Source organism: Thecamonas trahens, assembly GCF_000142905.1.
Source record: "Thecamonas trahens ATCC 50062 unplaced genomic scaffold supercont1.1, whole genome shotgun sequence".
Classification (NCBI taxonomy): Eukaryota; order Apusomonadida; family Apusomonadidae; genus Thecamonas; species Thecamonas trahens.
Genome location: NW_013657679.1, coordinates 253,955 through 272,846, shown reverse-complemented (window position 1 = coordinate 272,846; position 18,892 = coordinate 253,955). Strand labels below are relative to the sequence as shown.

General features: G+C 63.4%; 11 protein-coding genes across 11 annotated transcripts; 6 read left to right on the top strand and 5 right to left on the bottom strand.

The window, feature by feature from the left end:
* Nucleotides 1–214: 214 nt before the first annotated feature.
* Nucleotides 215–2,116, top strand: AMSG_00131 (uncharacterized protein; the record flags this gene model as incomplete). The annotated part of the gene is made up of 1 exon (XM_013907539.1): nucleotides 215–2,116. The coding sequence occupies one exon, from the start codon at nucleotides 215–217 to the stop codon at nucleotides 2,102–2,104; it is 1,890 nt and encodes a 629-aa protein (XP_013762993.1). The 3' UTR covers nucleotides 2,105–2,116.
* On the bottom strand, nucleotides 2,105–6,567 carry AMSG_00130 (TKL protein kinase). The gene is made up of 2 exons (XM_013907538.1): nucleotides 6,483–6,567; nucleotides 2,105–6,364 (listed from the first exon to the last, which is right to left on the bottom strand). Exons 1-2 carry the CDS (start codon nucleotides 6,550–6,552, stop codon nucleotides 2,130–2,132), a joined length of 4,305 nt encoding a protein of 1,434 aa, XP_013762992.1. The 5' UTR covers nucleotides 6,553–6,567; the 3' UTR covers nucleotides 2,105–2,129.
* A 180-nt stretch (nucleotides 6,568–6,747) lies between these two features.
* Nucleotides 6,748–8,577, top strand: AMSG_00129 (GNAT family Acetyltransferase). Its single transcript, XM_013907537.1, has 2 exons — nucleotides 6,748–7,225; nucleotides 7,381–8,577. Exons 1-2 carry the CDS (start codon nucleotides 6,779–6,781, stop codon nucleotides 8,506–8,508), a joined length of 1,575 nt encoding a protein of 524 aa, XP_013762991.1. The 5' UTR covers nucleotides 6,748–6,778; the 3' UTR covers nucleotides 8,509–8,577.
* AMSG_00128 (uncharacterized protein) lies at nucleotides 8,408–9,001 on the bottom strand. Its single transcript, XM_013907536.1, has 2 exons — nucleotides 8,763–9,001; nucleotides 8,408–8,678 (listed from the first exon to the last, which is right to left on the bottom strand). The coding sequence occupies exons 1-2, from the start codon at nucleotides 8,995–8,997 to the stop codon at nucleotides 8,521–8,523; spliced, it is 393 nt and encodes a 130-aa protein (XP_013762990.1). The 5' UTR covers nucleotides 8,998–9,001; the 3' UTR covers nucleotides 8,408–8,520.
* Nucleotides 9,002–9,144: 143 nt separating this feature from the next.
* AMSG_00127 (uncharacterized protein) lies at nucleotides 9,145–10,278 on the top strand (the record flags this gene model as incomplete). Its single annotated transcript, XM_013907535.1, has 2 exons — nucleotides 9,145–9,619; nucleotides 9,713–10,278. The coding sequence occupies 2 exons, from the start codon at nucleotides 9,145–9,147 to the stop codon at nucleotides 10,234–10,236; spliced, it is 999 nt and encodes a 332-aa protein (XP_013762989.1). The 3' UTR covers nucleotides 10,237–10,278.
* Nucleotides 10,279–10,357: 79 nt separating this feature from the next.
* AMSG_00126 (uncharacterized protein) lies at nucleotides 10,358–11,931 on the top strand (the record flags this gene model as incomplete). Its single annotated transcript, XM_013907534.1, has 2 exons — nucleotides 10,358–10,529; nucleotides 10,616–11,931. The coding sequence occupies 2 exons, from the start codon at nucleotides 10,358–10,360 to the stop codon at nucleotides 11,929–11,931; spliced, it is 1,488 nt and encodes a 495-aa protein (XP_013762988.1).
* A 43-nt stretch (nucleotides 11,932–11,974) lies between these two features.
* On the top strand, nucleotides 11,975–12,609 carry AMSG_00125 (uncharacterized protein; the record flags this gene model as incomplete). Its single annotated transcript, XM_013907533.1, has 3 exons — nucleotides 11,975–12,070; nucleotides 12,296–12,359; nucleotides 12,467–12,609. 3 exons carry the CDS (start codon nucleotides 11,975–11,977, stop codon nucleotides 12,607–12,609), a joined length of 303 nt encoding a protein of 100 aa, XP_013762987.1.
* AMSG_00124 (uncharacterized protein) lies at nucleotides 12,476–14,089 on the bottom strand (the record flags this gene model as incomplete). The annotated part of the gene is made up of 2 exons (XM_013907532.1): nucleotides 12,476–13,604; nucleotides 14,063–14,089. 2 exons carry the CDS (start codon nucleotides 14,087–14,089, stop codon nucleotides 12,624–12,626), a joined length of 1,008 nt encoding a protein of 335 aa, XP_013762986.1. The 3' UTR covers nucleotides 12,476–12,623.
* A 107-nt stretch (nucleotides 14,090–14,196) lies between these two features.
* AMSG_00123 (MMPL domain-containing protein) lies at nucleotides 14,197–17,167 on the bottom strand. Its single transcript, XM_013907531.1, has one exon. It carries the CDS (start codon nucleotides 16,880–16,882, stop codon nucleotides 14,228–14,230), a length of 2,655 nt encoding a protein of 884 aa, XP_013762985.1. The 5' UTR covers nucleotides 16,883–17,167; the 3' UTR covers nucleotides 14,197–14,227.
* Nucleotides 17,168–17,293: 126 nt separating this feature from the next.
* Nucleotides 17,294–17,989, top strand: AMSG_00122 (NEDD8 protein). Its single transcript, XM_013907530.1, has 2 exons — nucleotides 17,294–17,400; nucleotides 17,703–17,989. Exons 1-2 carry the CDS (start codon nucleotides 17,383–17,385, stop codon nucleotides 17,916–17,918), a joined length of 234 nt encoding a protein of 77 aa, XP_013762984.1. The 5' UTR covers nucleotides 17,294–17,382; the 3' UTR covers nucleotides 17,919–17,989.
* AMSG_00121 (uncharacterized protein) lies at nucleotides 17,964–18,809 on the bottom strand. The gene has a single exon (XM_013907529.1). The coding sequence runs from the start codon at nucleotides 18,771–18,773 to the stop codon at nucleotides 18,003–18,005; it is 771 nt and encodes a 256-aa protein (XP_013762983.1). The 5' UTR covers nucleotides 18,774–18,809; the 3' UTR covers nucleotides 17,964–18,002.
* Nucleotides 18,810–18,892: the final 83 nt, after the last annotated feature.

Below are 18,892 nucleotides of genomic sequence, written 5' to 3'. Positions count from 1 at the left end.
GCCCTCGGGTCTCGACTCCCCGCCTGGCTAGATGGATGGCTCCCGACTCGGTCCCGCGAATCACTCAATTCGGCCAGTCGGCGGGCGGCCCTTGGCGGATGGCTGCCCATGGAGGAGGCAAGGTGCAGGCGGAAGAGGCCGGCGGACACTTCTCGACTGGCTCGCTGAGAGCGTCGAATCGAGCTTTGTCTACCTTCTCGCTACCTTGTGCACTATGGCTGCTGGGCATGTGGGCGAGGCGGCGGTGGCGCTAGACATGCTGCGGCTGAGGCTCATTCCGCGCGAGGCGGTGGTAGGCAAGGAGCTGCTGGCCGCAGTGGTGGCGGCCATGGCGCGTGGGCAGTATCTGTGGCATGTGGGCCCACCGACGGTGCGGGCGCGGAGCGACGGCTCGGTTGAGGCGCTGCTGTTCTTTGGCGACTCGGTGGCTGATGAATGGGTGGCGGTGGGCAAGGCCCACGAGGCCGCGGCTGCAGTCCCCGGCACGCTGGTGGTTGCCGAGGACTCGGACGGCCTGATCTACCTCATCGAGGCCGCACTGCACTTGCCCGATGGTCTTGATCCGGATACTGCAGCACATCGGGTGTTCTGGGCCGACGGTGAACTGCGGATCTTGCCGCTGGCGCCGGTCTCGCCGGCTCAAATCGGGCTCGTCCCGGTCGGCGCGCCGACAAGCGAGGACGAGGGCGCGTCTCGGATGCACGCACTGCTGGCGGCTGCAAATCTTGAGCCCGTCACGAGAGCGCCTCGAGCTGCCACCGCCGCTCTGCATGCGCGGATTGCCAAGGCCGAGCGCGAGGCTCAGAGCGCTGAATTCGAGGTCTGTGTCAACGCGCAGGTCGCGCTGCCGGCAGCGGTGGCACTCGCGGCGGCGCGCCAGCAGGGCGCAGACGTCAACCAGCTTGCCCAAGCTGCCCTTCTGGCGGCGTCACTTGTCTCGCCACCGGCAAGTAGTGCTACCGTTCCGAGCAAGACGCCGAAATGGCCGGCGGCGCTGGCGCAGGCGATTGACGACGCAGAGTCGCAGGTCTGGCTCTCGCTCCGCGTCTCCAAGCTCAACTATGCGAGTCTGGCCTCGCATGCAACTGACGACGGACGACCGCGTGATGTTGCCGGTGTCGCCGACGTCCTCGGACCTGCGCTCAGCTCTGGATTGGCAACTGTGCTTCACGAGTACGGCGTGGAAGAAGCGAGTGAGGCAGTAGCCGACTCTCCGCGATGGCGCTCGTTTCTCACCATCCTCACTCGTTCGGGCTACTTTACCGATCCAAACAGTGGTGCGCCGTGGATACAGGGCAGTGAGGGCTGGAGGTCGCAGATGGCTGCGGCCAAAGCTGCATTTGAAGTCGCGCCTCAAGCTGGCGGTCCGGGTACAGACCGCCCGTGTGCGCTACAGTGGGTCCGCGCCCGGCTCACCGAGTCAGCTCGTTTGATCTCGGCAAGCGTCGCAAGCCTGGTGGACGACGGAGCCGTCGGTGAGCTCGTTGCTCAGCTGAAAGCTGTGGACCTTGCATCCCTGCCGTCGCCCTCGTCGGACAGCTGGCTCTATCTGGAGCCACCGGAGCTTGAAAGGTATCTGGCAGGCGAGCTGAAAGCATACGCAGCGTTTGACGCTGCGCAAGGTGAGGGCGGCAGCGAGCCGCTCGGCGATGAAAACGAGATGGCAAATGAGAGCCTCGCGGACGAAATGGCGACGCGTGTCCGCGCGTTTGTGGAGAGCTCGGGCGGGCCCGACGGTGCGGAAGCCGACGCTGGGCGGCACTCGCTGGCCGATATCGAAGCTGAACCTCGTGTTGAAGTCGACGCTGTCGCGCTCCGAACAGCGCTCCGCGACGCGCTCTCGATGGAGAGCGGGCGCGACGACGCCGCCGTGGCCGCGTCGATGGAGGCAATGGATGCCGAGCTCGCAGGCGAGGACGAGCTTGGGCGGGGCGAGGTCCACGGTGTGCTCGGAGCGGTAGGCGACGGAGCTGGCGGAGTGGCGCAGGTAGCGGCGTTGCTTGAGTCGTACGGCGAGGCAATGGCGACAACGGGCGGGTCCGGGCCTGCAGGCTCGCTCCTCCGCGCGCTGGGCCTTGAGCGCGTCCTAGACGCCGGCTCATAATGTGAAAGGAAAGCGCGCTTGCAGTTTATTTCTTTAGCACGTAGTGAGAGGCATCAAGCGCTTGCAGGCGTGCGAGCAGGTTGGCGGCATCGGGCCGCTCAGCCGGGTCCTCGGCCCAGCACTCTTCCACCAAGCGGGCGAGTGCGGGTGGAAGCGACAAAGTGTCCGGAAAGACGCTGTTGAGGATGCGATGTGCAACCTCTAGGGCGTTGCTGCCGGTAAACGCCGGCGACCGCGAGGAGAGTTCGTAGATGAGGGTCCCAAACACAAAGATGTCTGAGGAGAGCGACTCGTCGTTGCCACGGAGCGCCTGCGGCGAGGTGTAGGCAACGGTGGGAACAACAGTCATCGTGCCAAGGTTGGCCTTGATGCCGGAGAGGCCAAAGTCGGTGAGGTCTGCCTCCAAAACGGAACCGTCGGTGTTGAGCAAGAGCAGGATGTTGGCCGGCTTGAGCGAGCCGTGAGCCATGCCGACGTCGGTGTGCAGCCTGTAGAGCGACAACGCGGTCGAGATGAGAATAGTGCGGACGTTGTAGGCGTTGAGTGGAACGCGGAGGTTGCCGATGGAAGCAACAGGTGTGGAGGCCGAGGACTTGGACTTGGTTGCGGCGCCGTCGAGGAGCGTATTGAGGCCTCCGGCCGAGTAGTGTGGAAAGACGAGACCGATGTAAGGCTCAAAGACCGAGACAGCGATGGGAGCAACGAGGCCAGGGCGGGCGCCGCGGGAAGCACGCCCAGCAAGGGCGACCAGATTGATGAGCTCTGGCATTTTGAACGACTGGCGGAGCATGATCTTGACGATGACAGGCCGGCCTTTCCAGTCGGATTCGTAGATCTTGGCGTACGAGCCGGTGTACGTTCTTGTGGCACCCGAAACGATGGCATGGACGGTGCTGGCGGGCATCATCCACGACTTTGGGTCGATGGCAAGACGCGGCCGGATGGGCGACGGCACCTCATTGGACAGCTCCGAGATGAAAGGGGTGGAGAGCGATGGGGATGGCAGCTCGCATTGCCGGACTGGCGGGGCCGCGATTGTGCCGGTCGACAAGGCAAACGATTTCTTGACGAAACCAGGAGACGGCGAGCTCTCGCCGGCATCCGAGATTGCAGGGAGTGAGCCCTCCTTGTACGACGACGCCAAAACCACCGAGGTATGAGCAGTTGCGGCGACAATGTTCGATGAGATGTCCTCCGAGCCGACTGCCGAATCCAGCGGGACTAGACCCGGTATGGTGTCGTCGGAGGTGACGAGGCAGTAGGAGGCAGCGGCGGGAGAGGCGAGATGCGGCGGCTTTGGCCACGCAATGACAGGCGAGACGGCGACGTCATCCGGCAGGTTAAGCTGAGAGACCAGATCGGTGGTGACAGCAACACCGCGGCGGACAGGCAGGACTCCGGTGGCGGTGGGCGGCGTTTTCGTGTCGGCGATGGCTGCCGAGGCCAGGTTCGGCGCGAGCGATGAGAGCGAAAAGGCGGCAGACGAGCCAAAGAGATGTAGCCAGAGGCGGGTGACAAGTGCGACAACGGGGCCCTCGAGACGGTTCGTGCCTGCGTCGTCCGTCGTCGATGTGATGGTCTCGCTGGCGACGACCATGCCAAGCGAGGCAACAGACTTTTCAGCAAAGGCATCGAGATGCGAGAGAACGGTGGCGAGCTGCGATGGTGTGTGTGCCGAGAACGAGACCGAGGTCAAGCTGCGGGCAATAATGGCGCAGCCTGCGCCCGAGGTGATGCGATCAAAGGAAGAGTGAAAGGTGATGAGCTCGGCGCACAGGTCCATAGGGTCGATGAGGAAGCGAGCCTCGTGGTCGAGAAGGGCGGCATGGGCAAGGATGATGCGGCCCGAGGGCTTTGCGGCGGTGGTGGGGTAGATGACCGCCGAAGAGTCATAGAGGGTGCTGAGCTCGGCGATGAGGTTGTCGAGGGTGGTGCGGGACTCGGGTTCCCCCACAAAGAGACCGGTGATAATGCCGACAAGGGGCTGCAGGTTGGGCGGGACTGCAGTGAGCGGGAGACGACGGCCTTCGACAACCTCAAGGGCGACGGCGAGAGGATTCTCGCCTGCGTAAGGGTGATCGCGCGAGGCGAGCTCCCAGAGAGTGACGCCAAAGGCAAAGGCATCTGCAGCAGTCGAGAGGCCAGCAGCCCCATAGACAAGGACCTCGGGAGCAGCCCAGAAAAGGGTGCCAACGTTTGCGACGGCACCGGGGGCGCTCTTGCTGCCATTGGCGCCGGTGCCAGACTTTGACCGGAGCGAGCCGAGCGAGATGGCGTGCATGGAGGAAGTTCTGGTGGTGCTCGCAGTCGCCGATGGGCCGACGCGGGCAGTGGCGCGGCTCCGCCTGCGACTCTGCTTGCCCTTTTTGGACGATGACGGCCCGGAGACAGCGTGTAGACCGGTGTCGCCCTTGACCGAGGCCATGCCAAAGTCGCAGATCTTGGGCATCCAGTTGGAGTCAAAGAGAACGTTGAGCGACTTAAAATCGCCGTGAACAACATCCGAGTGGGCGAGAAACTGAAGGCCTTGGGCCATCTGGTGTGCCCACTTGAAGACGATCGACGAGTCTAGAAAGATGTTCGGGGCATGAAGAACGTCGTAGAGCGAGCCACGCGGCATAAACTCGGTGACAATGGCGGGCGGCTCGAGGGTGACACCCATAAAGATGACAATGTTGGGGTGTCGGAGGCGAAGCAGCATGCTGGCCTCGTCGACAAACTCGCGAAGCTGGGCTGGTTTGAGCGTCTTGGCGTGCATCTGCTTGACGGCGACCGGGGTGGAGCGCCAGACGCCCGCAAAGACGACACCGTACGAGCCGTGGCCGACCTTGCGGCCGACGGAGAGCGCGTCCGGCTCGATGACCAGCGACGAGTCCGAGGTGAGCTTGTAGGTCACTGCCTTGCGGCGATAGAAGATGACGCCGATGACGGTGAGGCAGCAGCCGAGGGCGACGAGGAGGACAGGAAGAAGGATGACGATGCGGGTGTCTGAGGTACACCGCTCGCCTCGGAACCAGACGTTGCATGAGCAGGCACCCGAGAGCGCGTCGCAGGCGCCGTTGCCGGAACACCCGTGTGCATTGCAGCCGACCTGAAAGTAAGAGAGCGAGACAACGGCGCGTGAGTACGACGCGATGGGAGACTGGCCTTCAACCGAGACAGAAAGGCGGAGATCGGTAGAGGTGCCGGGCGGGACCGAGCACTCGATGGCTTCCGTCGGCTTTGCCTCGAGCGGATGGGTGATGTCCGTGCAGACTTCCGAGCCGATCATGACCGAAACATTGGCACCCGGATAGCCCAGATCGGTTCCGTAGAGAGTGATGCGATCGCCGCCAGAGCGAGCGCAGTTTGTGAGGACGAGTGCGCCCGAGTCGGAAGCACCGGAGCCGCAGCCGGTGACGGCGGTGACGACGGGCGGGGCAAAAGAAATGGGCAGCGAGGCCCGCTTGTCGTTGACAACCACCGAGAGGAGACGATTGGTGCCCGCTAGACGCGGAAGTTCAACGAGAAGAACGTGGGTGCCATCGGGATGGATGGCGTCTGCATTGCAGCCCGAGTTGGGTGCAAAGGAGACGATCGAGGCGGGTACACCATCAATGTCGACGGCGACCATGCCAAGACCACAGAAGTTGGTACCGACGATCTGGAGGAGCGTGCCCGAGGTGCCCGACGACGGGCAGGCCATGCGCGACGAATTGGTGGCGAGATCTACAACCGTGGGACAGCCACGGAGGTTGACCAGGCGGGGGCCGGCAAAGTCGGTGGTGACACGGATCCAATCCACGGCCGTGTCGCGCTCGCGGTACTGGAGGGTGACATTGAGTGCCCCGGCCGGGGCGATGAGGCACTCAGTCGGGATGGTGGCCTCGATCCAGTCTTCCGCGTCGTCAAGGTGCCACTCGGTGTGCGGCACAAGCGGCGCTCCCGGCGCTTCCGGCGATGCAACCGTGAGAAAGAACGAGTTGGCTGAAGATCTCGGGACGAGGACTCGGCTCACCACCTTGATGACCGCCGGCTCGACAAGGGTAAAGGCAGCCGAGACAAAGCCGTTGGAGACAACGTGGTCGTTGTTCCCGGGCGGCTCGTAGCCGCTGATCCTGCAGACATAAGTGCCGTTCACGTCGACGGGCTGATAGTTGTTGTTGGTCTTGACAGCGGTATACAGGCCGCCGGACGGCAGACCAACGCCAGGGAGGGGTGAGCCCGCGTAGGCTGTCATGGGAAACTCGAGGGCACCATCCTCGGCCTCGATGGTGATGACTGTAGGCGCGGTATGGGCGTTGAGTCAGCGGAACACACGTTTGGAGGGGGGGGGGGGAGGGGGGGGAGGGACAGGGATGAATAGTGAATAGAAGGGGAGGGGAGTGAGAGAGCATACCTTGGTGGGTGATGGCAGACACGGTGACTACTAGGAGGAGCGCAAAGGCGGCGGTAGTTAGGGGATGCATGAGACTGGAGTGAGGTTGGGGGCGGGAGGGAGAGAAAGGGGGGGGAAGAATCGGGGGCGTGGAGTTTATGGCGTGCGTTTGTAAGCGTTGCCAATTACGGAAGGAGTGCAAGTCTCGCCTAGTGGAGACTCGACAGGTTGGGCCAAGTTGTAGTTGTGTTGACGCGGACGAGGACATAGGACCAGACTCGACTGCAAACTGCTGGCAGCGAAAGGTGAGACTGGGGATGGCGGCAGGTCATATGGAAGGAGTGGAGCACGGCGCAGAGGTGGAAGCGGGGCTCTCTGGGCTGCCGAGCCTCGCTAGCGGTGTAGGGAGCAAGGTGAGGGTGAGCATGGTGACGGCCAACGTGGACACACTGTTTGCAGCGCCGCCGGACGAGGATCCGATGGAGACGTGGGCAAACGGGGTGCTTGGCCTGGTTCCACCGCGAAGCAGCGAGGATAGCGGCGACGGGCTGCGGCAGTGGAGCGTGGTGCATCTGCAGGAGCTCGCGCCCAAGCGGTCGATGATGTCGTTGCGAATGATTGCGCGTGCGCTGGCTGTGGCAGCGCGTGCGCGCGGGCTTGTCCCATCGGCGCTCTTCTACGACGATGGGCGGGGAGGAAGCAGCGTGCCGTCGGGGCTGGGCGTGATGGTGGCAGCGTCGCCAGAGCTCGTAGAGGTGGCACGGGTCCGTGACGGCGGCAGATGGCGGGCGTTTGACGGCGCGGCGTGGTGGCCGGCCGATTGGGCGGTGACACCGTTTGGCGACGGGCTCGGATGGCTGCACGCGCGATGCTTGGGCGCGGAGGAGCGTCGCAAGGGTTATGCACTGCTTGCGGTGAGCATCGGGCGTGGCTCCCGTTCGTAACGGTCAACGTTCACCTCCCGCACGATGCCGACAACCGGGTGGCCCTGCTCGGCGAGGCGCCGTCGCCGTATGCCGAGGTGCGGCGGGCGGCGATGGAGGACATGCTCGCGATGGTGAGCGAGACGGTGGGCAGCTGCGCTGATCCGCTTGTTTTGGTTGCCGGCGACACCAATGTGCGGCTTGATGGGCGGGCGGCGCTCGAGTGGGCGCTCGGCAGCGAGGGCGACGTGGAGGCCAAGGCGGTCTCGCTCCCAGCCGAGGGCCTGGCCAAGTTTGCCGACAGTGCGAGTGCATGCGAGGTGCTGGCGCAGTACGAGTCAGAGATTACGACAAGCAGACTTCGGGATGTGGCGCCTGTCCAGTTTCCGGCAACGTACCGGCTGGTGCCGCGGGCTGGTGGCTCGCTGGCGAGCATGATTGGAGAGAAGAAGGAGCGGACGTTTTCGCGCAAGCGGCTGCCCGCGTGGCCCGACCGAGTGCTGTACGCGGCGAGCTGGCGGACGCTAGTGGCAGACAGCTACGAGTCTGTCGATCTCGGATGCGATCACGCAGCCGTAGGTGCGTCTGGGACTGTGCGATCGGGCAAGGCAGCGGGCACTGCAGAGCTGGACGATGTTGTGCTGACCACGATTGTGCCTGGGAGCAAACTGTATCCCGGCGAGGAGCACTTGCGATTCAAGGTCCTCCTCGAACCTGTGGGCATCGCCTCATGGTCGCAGTTTGACGACGAGTCGGTGCACATCGTGGCGTTGAGGGAGGTGAGCGCAGCGGACGACGTGGCGGAGAGCGATGCCACTATTGGGAGGGTGGTGCTGTCGGAGGAGCGGGTAGCCCACGTCCTCGGTGTGGTCATGTACCATGTGGGCGAGCAGCGGTTGATGCAGATGTGTGTGGCGAGCTCGCTGCAGCGGAAAGGGCTCGGCCGCGAGCTCGTGTCCGCGCTGGAGGCGTATCTCACGCACTACGCTGGGCGCGGGACGTACATCACCTTGCATGCGCGGCAGGTGGCGGCAGGCTTTTATGAGAAGCTCGGCTACAGTGTTCACGGCGAGCCGTTTGAGGAGGTCGGCGTCCCGCACTTTCACATGCACAAGACGCTCTGAGCAGGAGATGAGCTAGAAGACAGCCTCGGGGTCTTCTTCATCGTCGACAATAAAGTTGTTGTCATCCTCGTTGGGCTCAAAGTGGTCACGGGCGGCGCCTGAGGCGGGTGTGTCCTCGGCCGGGCGAGTGTCTGTGATCTTGATGGCGTACATACCCGGCTTGCGCTCGCCTGAGGGAGAGCGGGGGTGACTGGGGATGAGTGGGGAGGTAGGAGGAAAGGAGGGGGAGAGGGAGGTGGGATTGTCTCACGTACCGAGGCGCTGGTAGCGCGAGACCCATGACTTTGAGGTGTCGTTGTCCATGACGGCAATGAGGCCCGAGAAGGAGGTGGTGGTGAGATAGGCGATGGCCTCGCCGACCTCCTCGCCGCAGTTCTCGCATCCGGTGTTCTCAAACTGGCCACGGTTCTTGACCAGGAGGCACGAGCGGCATGCGCGGAGCTCCTTGAGGCCCCTGGGGAGCATCTTTGTGTTGACGGTGACCGACATGTGGAAGAGGGAGGGGGGGGGGGGGTGGAGGGGGTGGAGTGATGGGGAGTGGCTGGTGGCAGGCGGAAAGGGGGGGAAGGGGGGAGACAGCCTCAGTTCAAGGTGGCGGGGCCAGGGCTCGGACACACTGCTCTGTGGAACATACCAATGTACACCGGAGCTTGGATTGCGGCGGTGGCGCTTGTGGTGGCGGTGTTTGGTGCGGGCTGCTGCGAGGGCAAGCTGCACGAGGTGAATGGCGAGCTGTACGCCCCGACGCCGCAGGGTTACATGCTGGCGCGATGCATTCGAGAGGTGGCGTCCGGGACGCATGTGACCGAGGACGGGCGCGGGCGGATGGTGCTGACGGCCAAGGATGGAAGCGTCGAGGTTATGGAGTGCAACACTGACGGCGGGCGCATTCCGATGTTGCTGTCCAAGTCGCAGATGGCGGCGGCGCGCGCGGGCAACAAGCGCGACTCGGACGGTTTCGGCGGCTACGACGGGTGGCAGGCGTTCACTTCTTACGAGTACGAGGCCGGCCTTGATGTGTTTGTCGGCGATATCTCGACGCCGAACGGCAAGCCGAAGCGCGAGCCCGAGGTGCTGTTCATTTTTACGGGCCTGCAGAATGTGAACTGGAGTAAGTCAGCGGCGATCGGGGGGCTAGGGTGGGAGGCGCGAGGGTGAGGCGGGGGATGGTGACTCACGACGGAAAGGGGTGATGGGCTGGCAGTTCCCAAGGTTGATCCGGAGCCGCGGGTGTTTGACATCATCCAGCCTGTGCTGCAGTACCCGGCGACGGCGGTGCTTGGCGGATCGGACGACGATCCTGTGGAGTTTGGGTCGTCGTGGGGCGTGCGGTCGTGGTATGTGACGATCCACTCGGGAGCGGTGTACTCCAAGGTTGCACTGCTCGACGAGGGAGATGTGGTGTTTGGCAACATGACGCGGACTGGAAGTGAGGCGTTCTACGTCGGCTCGACAAACAAGGCCAACGGCGAGACTGTGGCCATCACGGTGAGCCATCCCCGGCTCGCAACGCAGCCGTGGGCGTACAACACACTCGAGACGTATGGCGCGCCGTCGTGCGAGTACCTGCCCGACGCGCCCTCTCTCTTCACCAACCTGGTCCTGGCCAAGGGTTCGACCAAGGTGACGGCTTCGTGGGCGAACCACGTCTCGCCGTCGCAGACTTGCGCCGGCAGCAAGTGCGTGATCGTTGACCCGGCGACGGTCACCATCGACATGGGCCAGTAAGTTGGCCCTGAGATGAGAGTTAAAGCTTTCTGATTTTGAACAGCCACGTTGCGCCGCTGTGGTGCCGGTGTGGGTGTGGCGGGGCGGCAGACCCGACTCGAGTTCTTAGCTCGTGTCAGGCATGGCTGTGGTCGACGATGGGCTCATCCACGAATGGGCGGCGGAGAGCGCGGCGGCGGAAGCGAGAGAGTCTGGCGTGGGGGTGGTTGTCGAGTCTTCGACCGTGTCTAAGGTCACCGTGTTTAGCGACCATGCCGAGGTGGTGCGGTCGGTGCGGGCAAGTGTTCCGTCAGGTATGTTGTCGGGCGGGCGCAGGTGCAAGGAAGAGAGGAGCGTAGGGAAGGGCAGCAGCTCACATGTGCTCGGTGCGGGTGTGCAGAAGGACGGCATGTCGTGGTCGTCAATGGATTGCCGGCCAAGTTGGACCCGAACTCGGTCCGCGCGGCGGTGCATGGCGGGGCGCGTGTCCGTGGCGTCAAGGTGACGACGTCGATGAATGACATCGCAACAAGCGGTGCGGCGGCGGGCGGCGGCTCGAGCGAGGATCGCTACGCCGCCAAGGCTCGGTGCGAGGTGAAGCGGCGGATGCTCGCTGCTTTTGCGCAGAGTATGGCCAGGCCGGACAGCACGAGTGGGCGTGTGCGGTCACCGGAAGAGATGGTGGCGTTCCTCGGTTGGCAGAAGACCGAGCTTGCGCGGCTGGAGACCAGCGAGGCAGGTAGAGATGGAGGTTTGACGTGCAAAAACAGCAGCCAGGCTAGTACGGCGGTGGCAGTTGACATTGACGCGCCGGTAGGAGGCTCGCTGGTCCTTGCGATCGCTTACGTGGTGGTCGGTTGCGCCGGGTGGGCGCCGTCGTACGTGGTGCATGTGGACCGCTTGGGTGGAGCGATGGAAGTGGCGATGCGAGCCAGAGTGTGGCAGGCCACCGGCGAGGCGTGGCAACTGGCGCAGATGGTGGTCTCGACGGGCGCCGCGGGAAACGGGCGGGTCCCGCCGTCTGGAGTGGCCGTGACTGCGACAGTGGCGGCAGAAGGCGAGAGGCAAGGAAGTGCGGTGGACGGCAACTGCTTTACTGCCACGTACGATGTGCTCGAGGCCGCAGAGATTGCCCCGGATGGGGCGCAGCACGAGATCGGCCTCATCGAGTTTGAGCTCGAGACCGAGGTGCGGCACGTGTGCCGGCCGCGGCAGGCACCGACGGCGCTGATGCTCGCGCGCGCGCTCAACACGTCGCGAGTCGCGTTGGCGCCAGGCGTCGCGAGCGTGTTTGTGGATGGCGGGTATGTTGGAACTTGCAGCCTCGGGTGGGTGCCACCTGGCCAGGCGCTCGTTGTCCCACTGGGCTCCGACAACGAGGTCCGCGTCGACCGGCAGCGGCTCGCAGCCAACGCGCACACATCCGGTTGGTTCAAGTCAGCGCGCCGTGAGACATATGCTTTCCGGGTCGATGTGGCCAGCTCGTCGGCGCTGCCTGTGGCGCTCGAGGTCTGCGACACCCTACCACAACCGGAGCATCCGCGGGTCCGCGTTGTTGCACAGGAACTGCCGCCTGGCACAGGCCCCGCCTTTGTACTCGGGCCTGATGCGCAGCTGACGTGGAGTGGGACGCTTGCACCGGGCGAGAGTGTCAGCATCGTGTACTCGTACGCCGTCGAGCACCCGTCGGGCCTGGTTGTGCAAGTGAAGAACTGATGGGGCAACACGCGAGCGGGAGGGGAGCACCCGACTCGGAGCCATGTTCCAGCGCCCGTCGCTGACTGTGGACCAGCGAGTTGCTGTCTGTCGCAAGTACTTTATTGCTGGGCTGTGTTTCATGCCTTTGGCATGGATGGTAGGTGGTCGGTCGGTGTGAGGGGGGTGGGGAAGGGGGGGGGGGAGGAGGGAGGGGGGAGGCGGGGGGAGGAGGGAGGGAGGGGGAGGACAGGGACTCATAGTGTGTGAGAGGGGCATGTTTGGGCTTGGCTGTGGCTATGGCGGGCGTGGCGCGGACGCGGTGGGGCGCGGGACGTGGTGGGGCATGGTGCGCGTGGTACGCGTGGTGCGCGTGAATCCACAGGTGAACATTGCCTACTTTTGGGAGGAGCTGCGTCATCCGCGCGGACACCCCAAGATCAAGAGATGTACGTTAGAAGTGGCGAGGAAGAGGAAGAGAGAGGAGGGGGTGGGGAGGATAGATGGTGGCTCACGAATGGGTATTGGTGTGGTGGCGGACTGCTGCGGAGTTTAGATGTGATGTACTCGGCAGTAGGCAGTGTGGTGTACATGTCGGCGTTCTTTGTCTGGCTGGCCATTTACTTGACGTCGTGGCGGTCGTGGGGCGCAACTGGTGACAACATCTCGATCTATGTGCCGGCCGGGGATCCAAAGTAAAGAGTGGAGTCATGCTACTCGTTGCCTGCCGCGCCGGAGAGCTCAGCCGCAACATCAGGCGGAATGCGGCCAGAGTCGAGCAAGAGCTGGACGACCGCCGTCCGGCCGTCGACAGCAGCCTTGCGGATAACGGCGCAATTGCGGGTGCATGGATTTGCGCGGCCATCGGCAACGAGCAGAGCAACCGCGTCGATCTTGTTGTAGGCTGCAGCGATAAAGAGCGCCTCCGAGTCGCGCGCGCTGGGATCGACACGCATGTCGGCAAGAAGACGGGTGAGTACGTCGGGATGGCCGTGTCTTGCAGCAGCAATGACTGCAGCCTGATTGTTCACCGTCGGATCAACATGGGCGTTCGTCAACAGCTCGTCGACAAGATCAAGCGCGCCCACGCCGGCGGCCGCCACAAGCGCCAGGCTCGACGCGCGCTCCACGTCAAGCCCGGAACAGCTCAAAGTGACTGTCGCAACAAGCGCCCTGTCACCAACATAGGCGGCTGCAATCAGCAAGGCATCAGCATCATGACCAGTGACGCCGGGCGCGAGCTCGGCTGCAATCGCCGCCTCGCCACGGACCGCAGCCCAGACTGCGATTGGAAGCGGAAAGAGAAAGCCGCGCACATCCGAGTACACGATGCGGAGTAGCTCGCCAAGCCACGACGGTAGGCCGAGGTATGGCGACGAGACGCCAGCACGGCCCAGTGCGAGCACAAACGCTCGCCACTCGGCGCAGCGCGGTGCGCCAAACGCGATCTTGACGTCCATTCCGCTGACGATTGGCGGCGCGCCCGCTGCCGCCGCCCGTGCCACCAAGCGTGTCGCCCCGGCCCAGAGCTTGAGCGAAAGGCAGGTCCGAATGCCAGCGTGGGCATGAGCTTTTGTCCGCGCCCATGGCGTGCCGAGTAGCGCCGCGTGAATCGACTTGCACGAGCGCGCGAGCGAAACCACATCCCGCGCCGAGTGGATGTTGTCCGCAGAGTAGGCAATGCGGTGGAGGAGCTCAGGCGGGAGGAACGCGAGCGTAGGTGGTGGGTGGGCATTGGGTATGGTCCTGCGGGGCGTTGAGGCGGATGCCATGACTGTGGGGGAGAGGAGTGGTGGGGAGGGGGGAGGAGAAAGAGGGCAGTGCGCTGAGCGGTCCGACACGGGAGGCATATTTTTGCTCTTTGATGCACCAGCTATATAGTTATATAAAACCAAATATGTAATATTTATATTATATAATGTGTGTGTCGTTTTTTGTGATTATGCCTTGTAATGTATGTCAATTTATATTAAAATAATATTTTTGCTATTTTGAGACCTTCTCATGTGTGTTTTTTTTTATTTTTGCCATTTCGCGACTCGTTCCTCATCCCGATCTGTGCTCGGGCAAATCGCTTTTTCTCCCGTTCACCATCACCAGCAACACCAACTCTCCTTCAACATCTTTCCTTGATATCTCGTCGACCACATACATCAACGTTGGCCTCTCTACGATGCATAGCTTGCGAGGTACGCCTCGAAACTTTCGAGCCCCTCGCGCATGTCATTTGCGCGAAAGGCCCCGGCTGCGCAGCGTAGCCCACACCACCCTAGTTGGACCACCGCAGGCCAGCAAACCTGTGTTACTACATCAGCATCTACCACGGGATGACAACATGCGGCTCGGGCATGCGCGACGGCCACCAGTTGATGTCGCCTGAGAGCCAGACGGCAGCGGGGACGATGACGGGCCGGATGAGGAGGGTGTCGAGGAGAACAGCAAAGCACAGAATAAAGCCGAGGCACATGAGGAGGAGCTCCTCGGCAATGAGGAGCGAGCCAAAGGCGACAGCCATGATGACACCGGCAACCGAGACGACAGTGCCGGCCGACGAAACGCCAAGGCGGACCGAGGAGTAGTGGTCAAAGCCAGCACGGCGGAGCTCGGCAATGCGCGAGAGGATGAAAATCTGGTAGTCGAGCATGAGGCCCATGCAGATGGGAATGGACATGACTGGGACAAGCCAGTAGATGCCCTTGGACTGCGAGAGAACCGACTCGGCGAGCTTGTCAAAGTTTCCCTTTTGGAAAATCATGACCGCCAGGCCGAGCGTCGCCCCGATGGGCAGCGCAATGGTAAAGAGGAGGCGGACCGGGACGACGAGTGAGCGGTAGAGGATGGCGACAATGGCAAAAATGACGACGGCTGTCGCAAGCGCCACGTACGGAAAGAGCTTGAAGATGCGATCCATGGTGTCGATGACCACCGTGTTGCCACCCAGCACGTAGAGGGCAGAGTACTGGGTCCCGCGGTACGAGTCGAGCTCGTGCGAGGAGGCGAGGAGCGCGCGGACCGAGGAGAGCCACGGCTTGGCCTCCTCGCCGAGTGGGTCAAACGGCGTGAGGACCTTGACCGTCGCGGCCGAGTGCGCGCTGTTGACGAGCGAGCCAAAGTTGGCCTGGTACACGTACGCGCGCTTGGCAAAGTCCGATGCGCCCGGCCCGCCGGGACCCTTGTACGAGAGGTACGCCGCGGCCTCGGGGAGCGAGACCTCCACGCCGTTGACCATCGTGAGCGAGGTGAGGTCCTTGAGCGGGACAGCCTTGGTGAGGACTTGCGTGAGCGTCGCTGTAAAGTTAAAGTACTGCGGCGTGAGGACCGAGCCAAAGTGCGCCGGCGGCACCGCCAGAACGTGGTACGGCGAGATGAGGCCCGGCGGGAAGAGGGTCTGGAAGGCATGGAAGAGCTTGAGCGCCGGCGCGTCACGCGGGAAGACTTGAGTCGAGTCGGCCGTGATGTGCAGATCCTTGACCTGAACCGCAAACGGGACGAGGACCGCAACGACAACGACAATGATGATCGCCGCAGACAGCGTCCGCGCCGTGTACTTGGACGACGAGAACCAGAGCATCCGTGACGCGCCCTCCTTGAACGCAATCGGATCTTCGATGACCAGCTTGCTCTTGCTCACTTTCTCGCCCGCGACGAGGGGATCCGACCCGATCGCCGCCGCGTTGACTGCAAACAGCCCGGGCTCGCCATTAACCGGCGTTGTTGCCGTCCCCTGGATCGATCGCGAGTACTCGGGATCCGACATCAGCAGTGGCCGTGTCTCTGGCGAGGCAGCAACCGACCGCGGTGCCTGCCCGCGCATTCGCGCCCACCACACCAGAATAAAGTCGTAGACACCAAACTGGCCGAAAAAGTTAGGAAACGTGAGCAGGATCGCAGGCGTGAGGGTGAGGTTGACAGAAATGGTGCAGAAGAGCGTGACCGCTGCCCCAATGCCGATCGACTGCAGAAAGGCAAGCGGAAAGAAGGCGAGTCCAAGAAAGGCAATGGTGAGCGTTGAGCCAGAGACAAGCACCACCCGCGACGCCGTCCGGCACATGACAGAAATAGCATCCACAGGGTCCTTGCCTTGCACAAGAATCTCCTCCTTGAACCGCGTGAGCAGAAAGAGCGAGTAGTCGATCGAGAGCGCAAGCGCGAGCGAGCCCTGGATGTTCGGCGCAACCTGCGCAACCGTCCACTTGTACCGCGCTACAGGGTACATGATCATAAAGCCCGTCATCATGGATGTGCCAAGGGCAATGAGCGGAATAATCATGATCCGGATCGACCGCAGGTACGACGCAAGAATAAAAAGCGCCAGCGGGAGCGCAACCGTGTCCATCCGTGCCAGCGACTGCTTCGTCGCCTTCTCGCCAGCCTTCCACAGTGCGTCTTGTCCGGTCACCCCATACGAGAACGCTCCATGTCCAACAGCAGCAGACGCCGTCACAGCCGCGTGTCCGCTTGCCGTCTCCAGAAAGTCGATAAAGTCTGGCACCACCCGCTTGTCCAGGTTCGTCGCATACGAGATCGAGATGATGGTCGACTCGCCTGACGGCGACACGTACTGCTCCGCCAGCCCGGTGTAATTGCCGCCCACTAACAGCCAGAACCCGGCAATCGAGTGCACAAACTTGCCGTCGCCCGAGTGGCTCGCAGAGTACTGCTCGATCGCCTCAGCGAGCTCCACCGTAAAGGTCTTGACCCACGGCGAGGTGTCGACACGGACCGCTTCGTCGGAGGACGAGACCATGACAATGAGCGTGCCCTTGTTCTGCGCCGCGGGGAAGAGCGTCTCGTACGCCTGTGACGATGTGTACGCCTGCGTCCCCGGCGGAGGCTTAAAGTGCCCCGACGTGTAGTTGAGGTACTGCGGGCCGTACACAATGCCCACCCCGAGGGCAGCCAGCCAGAATAGGATGATCCCGTACCGCGCCTTGGTCACAAACCATACGTATGCGTCGCCCACACCAGCCATGTTCTCGCTCTCTCTGCCTTGACAAAGGGGTTCGTGAGAGTAGCTTGGGGGTGAGGGAGTGTGGTGGAGTGGTGGTGGGTGCGGTGTGCTATGCCGTCCCGTGGTCCCGTGCCCGGGTGTGCCTTGCTTCTCGCCTCACGATTGTCATGTGCGGCGGCAGTCGATACCAGGCACGTGACCGTCGCCCTTGATGGCCATGGCAAGACGCGAACAATCGATCAATGGCGCCCCGCCATCCGTAGCATCATCTCGTAGTAGTCCACATGCTGTAGTCATGCTGGTGTGTCGGGAGACAAAGGCCCAACCTCTGCCAACGACCAACCACATGCCAAGGTGCCCCCGCACAGCAAGTGACCTCAGCTCCCCGTGGGCACTCTGAGCTACTGCCGAGCTGCCTCCCAACTTCGTTGACCTTGCACCACTCGATCTCGCCGCCCCTCACACTCGCCGTCTCCGACCTCGACCACCACAACCATACCTCACTCGCGCATCATTCGAGCATGAAGATCAAGGTCCAGGTACGCTACCGAGTGCGATGGTCGAGGTTGAGGTCAACGAGGAAGGGATGGCCACGTGTGGGGCTGGGTGGAAGGTGCAGGTCGCGATGCGAGGGCTCCTGGCCCCACACAAGGCCGCTCGCCAGCCGCCGTGGCGAGGCTAAGGCAAGGCCAGGCAGAGAGGGGGGGGGAGGGGGGGGGGGGGGGGGCGGCAAAGACTCACAGCTGTATCTGTTCCTGGGCTGGCGGGGGGGGACTGGTGGGGTGGGTTGGTCGGCTGGGGGGGTTGGGGGCTGGAATTCCATTCGTTGTCGACGACACAGACGCTGACGGGCAAGCAGATCGAGCTCAACGTGGAGAAGGACGACCTTATCCAGCACGTCAAGGAGCAGGTGGAGGAGAAGGAGGGCATTCCGCCTGAGCAGCAGCGGCTCATCTTTTCGGGCAAGCAGATGTCGTCTGACTCGCCGCTCAGCGAGTACGGCCTCGAGGCCGGCTCGGTCATCCACCTGGTTCTTGCGCTCCGTGGTGGCCAGTAGGTCAAAGGTTCACGACCTTGCCTCCCCCCGAGTACATGCTGCCTTGCCATAAACTGTGTTACTGCAGAAGAGTGCGGGACCAGATTACAGCGCCGTGACCGAGAGCGAGGCGAGGGCGACGACGCCACCGCGGTCATGAGTCGACGCAAACGAGATGCAGATGTACCGCGAGAGCTTGCGCGCGTCGAGCATGACAACCTGCTCCGGGGCAGGGAGTGAGGCTGGGACGTGCATGTGCCACTTGCGCGGGAGCGCCGGCCAGTCGGCGAGCTGCGAGTAGTCATTGCCGGTCGTGATGCGCCCGGTCTTGGGCACGCCGCGAGTGCCGGCCGGCACTGCGCCGACCATGATCTTCCGCACCTTGGCCCGCCGCCCGTAGCACCCTTCCCGGAGCTGGAGAACAACATACGCCACCCGTCCTGCGGTCACCGACGACTTCCACGCCCCGATGCCAAACGACTGCCGCGACGCGTGCAGCGCCTCGGTCCCACCGCGCCCGGTGTAGTACGCGATGGTGTGGATGAGGTTGGCCCCCGGCGCAGGCGGTGGCGATGCTGCTGCCTCATGCGTGCTCGCACCTGCGCCCGCCGACCCGCCTGTAGAGCTTCCCCCGGGCTGCATCTTGCGCCGCCGACGCGCACGCCGCGGCGGCGTGTTGAGCGGCTCGTCGAGGAGCTGGGTCGTGTCCAGATGAGGGTGAACGTGGGGGCAGCCTGCCGCGGCCGAGTCCGCTCCAGAAAGTCCGGCTCTGCCGCTACCGCCAAGCTCAAGTCGACCCGCATCATCGATGCGTCGCGTCCAGCCTTGCCGCACGCTCCCTCGGCCGCAGCCTCGCCATCGCTGATGCTCGTGCATCCGCTCGTCTCCTCATCGTACTGCGCCACAACAGCTTGGACCATAGCCGCCGACGGAGCCCGAAGCGAGAACACGCCGTCAGCCAACGGCGGGCCAGACACGCTGTCCAGAGCCTCCTC

Coding starts and splice junctions, on each gene's coding strand:
- AMSG_00130 (XM_013907538.1), bottom strand. CDS start 6,552: ATGCATCCCCTAACTACCGCCGCCTTTGCGCTCCTCCTAGTAGTCACC. Junction 6,365..6,482: donor GTCTGCCATCACCCACCAAG/GTATGCTCTCTC, acceptor CCGCGCCTACAG/TCATCACCATCGAGGCCGAG.
- AMSG_00129 (XM_013907537.1), top strand. CDS start 6,779: ATGGCGGCAGGTCATATGGAAGGAGTGGAGCACGGCGCAGAGGTGGAA. Junction 7,226..7,380: donor AGCTCGTAGAGGTGGCACGG/GTCCGTGACGGC, acceptor GCTTGCGGTGAG/CATCGGGCGTGGCTCCCGTT.
- AMSG_00128 (XM_013907536.1), bottom strand. CDS start 8,997: ATGTCGGTCACCGTCAACACAAAGATGCTCCCCAGGGGCCTCAAGGAG. Junction 8,679..8,762: donor CTCGCGCTACCAGCGCCTCG/GTACGTGAGACA, acceptor GCTCTCCCTCAG/GCGAGCGCAAGCCGGGTATG.
- AMSG_00123 (XM_013907531.1), bottom strand. CDS start 16,882: ATGGCTGGTGTGGGCGACGCATACGTATGGTTTGTGACCAAGGCGCGG.
- AMSG_00121 (XM_013907529.1), bottom strand. CDS start 18,773: ATGCACGAGCATCAGCGATGGCGAGGCTGCGGCCGAGGGAGCGTGCGG.